Below are 2,737 nucleotides of genomic sequence, written 5' to 3' on the forward strand. Positions count from 1 at the left end.
GGGGGGTTTGGCTAACCCTTGTTATGAACGCATCTCCGAAGGCAATCAAAAGGTTAGTGTTGAATATTCTTTCATGTTCAAGTAACAACAATATCTTTGACTGAGACTCACCCAGACTGACTAAATCATGTGATATCTTTGACTGAGATTCACCTAGACTGACTGAATCATGTGATATATTTGATTGAGAGTCACCTAAACTGACTGAATCATGTGATATTTTTGACAGAAACTCGCCTAGACTGACTGGATCATGAGATATCTTTGACTGAGTCTCACCTAGACTGACTGTCTTGTCCCCCGGAGCTGGGCCGCCCAAGATAGCCTGGGCTGTTACTTCCTCCTCCCACCGCGTGCTTGCCCGTGTCTATCACGGACTTAAGGCCTGGCTCATGAGAGGCTGAGATGCATCCAGAGCCGACAGAGTCCAGTGACGTCATCACAGACTGGCCACAGCCGGGCGTGGAGGGTTTAAGGCAAGAGTTCCAGGGTGACCGAGTTGTTGTAGGGTATGACGTCACACAGTCCGTGCCGGATGAAGAGGCGACGCAGTGTGACGTCAGGAGTCCTTGGTTGTGTTGTTGTTGTTGTTGTTGCTGTTGTTGCTGTTGTTGATGCTGTTGTTGGTGGTGATGATGTTGTTGTTGTTGCTGTTGCTGATGCTGCAAAGAGGCTTCCGGCTGGCCGGTAGATTTGATGACGGTACTGTGAGGCAAACTGGGGAGGGGGAGGGTGGGAATTAGGTCAGGGTTTGTCGCTGGGCTGAGTGACACGAGTCCCGAGCACACACTGCTCGTAGATTTGCTCGGTGATTGGTCCTTGACGCTCATCACATGACCGCTGGGGGCGGGGACAGGCTTGAAGAGAGAGGAGGCGGCGACACACGGTGGGGCCACGGCGCCCTCTATGGGGTTCATGAAAGAGTTGGTGCCGAAAAGGGCGGCGGAGCTTCTGAGATCTACAGGGTCAAAAGTTGCCCCGGGTAGACGCGAGGCGGGGTGGTGGGGGTGGGCGTGGTGGTAGCGGTCCTGGGTGTGGTGGGTGGGGTGATGCTGCTGATGTTGGTGGTGACCGAGCGGGCTGGGGTGGGCGGGGTGGTTGGGGTGGTGGAACTCCGCGGAGTATCGGCGGGAGTCCTGAGTGATCTGGTTCAAATCCCCAGCCGCCTCCACTCTCTTCGTCAGGTCCAGGCTGTACGTGTCGATACCATATTTGGGCATGTCGTATCCATATTTCGATGACGTCACAAAGTCTGAGTAACCGTTATTGCCGTATGGAATGGTGGGGTGCTGGTACTGGCGGTGGTCAAGGAAATAGCCGTTGCCCAGCCCGTGCTTCTCCATATCCAGTCTGTAAGGATCACTGCTCGGGTACACGCTGGAAGAAAAAGCTCCGTAATTCTGAGTCCGGTAGAAATCGGTATCAAAGCTAAAGTTGTTCCCTGTGTAAGGGTAGAGGATATCCGGGGGTTTGAACTCGCTACCCGTGCCGTCGTAAGTCGGGAAGGCTGCCGGGTAGGTAGGGTACCCGGGCACGCCGCTGATAAGGCAGCCGGACTTTCGTTTTTTGCTGGCGGACATATTTTGTCCGTTACAGTCTTTCCCTCCCCCGCCTGCCGTGTTACCGTAGGCGTTGTTAGCAACGGTTGCCCCGGCAACGGCGTGGTTGCTGCTCGAGTTGTTGCAGTTGTTGCCCGAAGATTTTTTCTTGCTTTTGCTGCTTTTGCTCTTTGTGTTCAATTCATCGTCGCCGAATCCGAAGCCCGTGCACAAGTCCATGTCTAGCAGCGGGTAAGGGAGTTTGAACTCGTTACCTCGCTTCCCGTAGAGATCTTGACCCTCGTCTTCTCTGTAGGAAGAACATTAGAAAAGAAAAAAAATAAGCCCATGGGTGGTTTGCGGTTGCTCTGGTGTGTTTTGCTCATCCTTTCTTATTAAACATCAAAGGCCCTTATCTCGCCTACCTCTTTTCTTTGTATGCTATTCTCTTGTAACTCATTTAATCGTGGGCACCTATTTGATCTATTTGTATTGCAAATGCCGTAAAACGCTTCCTAGGATTTGGCACACATTTTAGGTATATTATGTCTGATCTCAGTTGCGATTAACCATCCTTAATTAAAAAGTAGATCAACTGAAGTTGTAGAAACCGTAAAGCTCTTCCTAAAACTAAAACTAGTAACGCCTCTAACGTTCGGCACTTAAATGACCTATGATTATTAATTTGTTCCGCTAGTTTGCTCTTACAAAAACTAAAACTAGTGGCACCTCTTACTAGTCTTTAGCACTTATAATAATGACCTATTATAATTTGTGTTGCAAGTGCCGTAAAAGTCTCACTAAAACTTAAACTAGTAACACATCTGCCCTTCTGCGCGTATAGGAACTGTACTATAATCATTAGAGTTGCAAGTGCTTTAAAACTCTTCATAAACCCATATCCAGCCTTGACTCACGTGAGCTGCCTGTGTGTACAGATGATGAAGTCTGGTTTGCTATTCTTGTAGATGACTTTACAACTGGACTGTAGCCACAGCCAGGCCAGGTGCCGGTTCTGCCAGCGGTAGGCGATCAGGCCAGAGCTGCCCGTCTTGATCACTGCATGTGCAACGTATTTTGTAATGATGATGATGATGATGATGATGATGATGATGATGATGATGATGATGATGATGATGATATTATAATAATAGTAATGATGATGGTGATGATGATGATAAAAACGATGATGATGATGA

At 49.0% G+C, this 2,737-nt stretch overlaps 1 protein-coding gene across 1 annotated transcript in view; it reads right to left on the minus strand.

The window, feature by feature from the left end:
• Window positions 1–249: 249 nt before the first annotated feature.
• LOC101855489 (homeobox protein 5) overlaps window positions 250–2,737 on the minus strand; it is a 23,561-nt gene continuing 21,073 nt past the window's right edge. Inside the window, exons 5-6 of the mRNA XM_035969759.1 lie at window positions 2,456–2,667; window positions 250–1,848 (exon numbers count right to left, since the gene is read on the minus strand). Coding sequence (XP_035825652.1) covers window positions 276–1,848; window positions 2,456–2,667 — 1,785 coding nt within the window. The 3' untranslated portion in view covers window positions 250–275. The remainder of the gene's footprint in view (window positions 1,849–2,455; window positions 2,668–2,737) is intronic.

Source organism: Aplysia californica, unplaced genomic scaffold (genome assembly GCF_000002075.1).
Source record: "Aplysia californica isolate F4 #8 unplaced genomic scaffold, AplCal3.0 scaffold00179, whole genome shotgun sequence".
In the NCBI taxonomy this organism is placed as follows: domain Eukaryota; kingdom Metazoa; phylum Mollusca; class Gastropoda; order Aplysiida; family Aplysiidae; genus Aplysia; species Aplysia californica.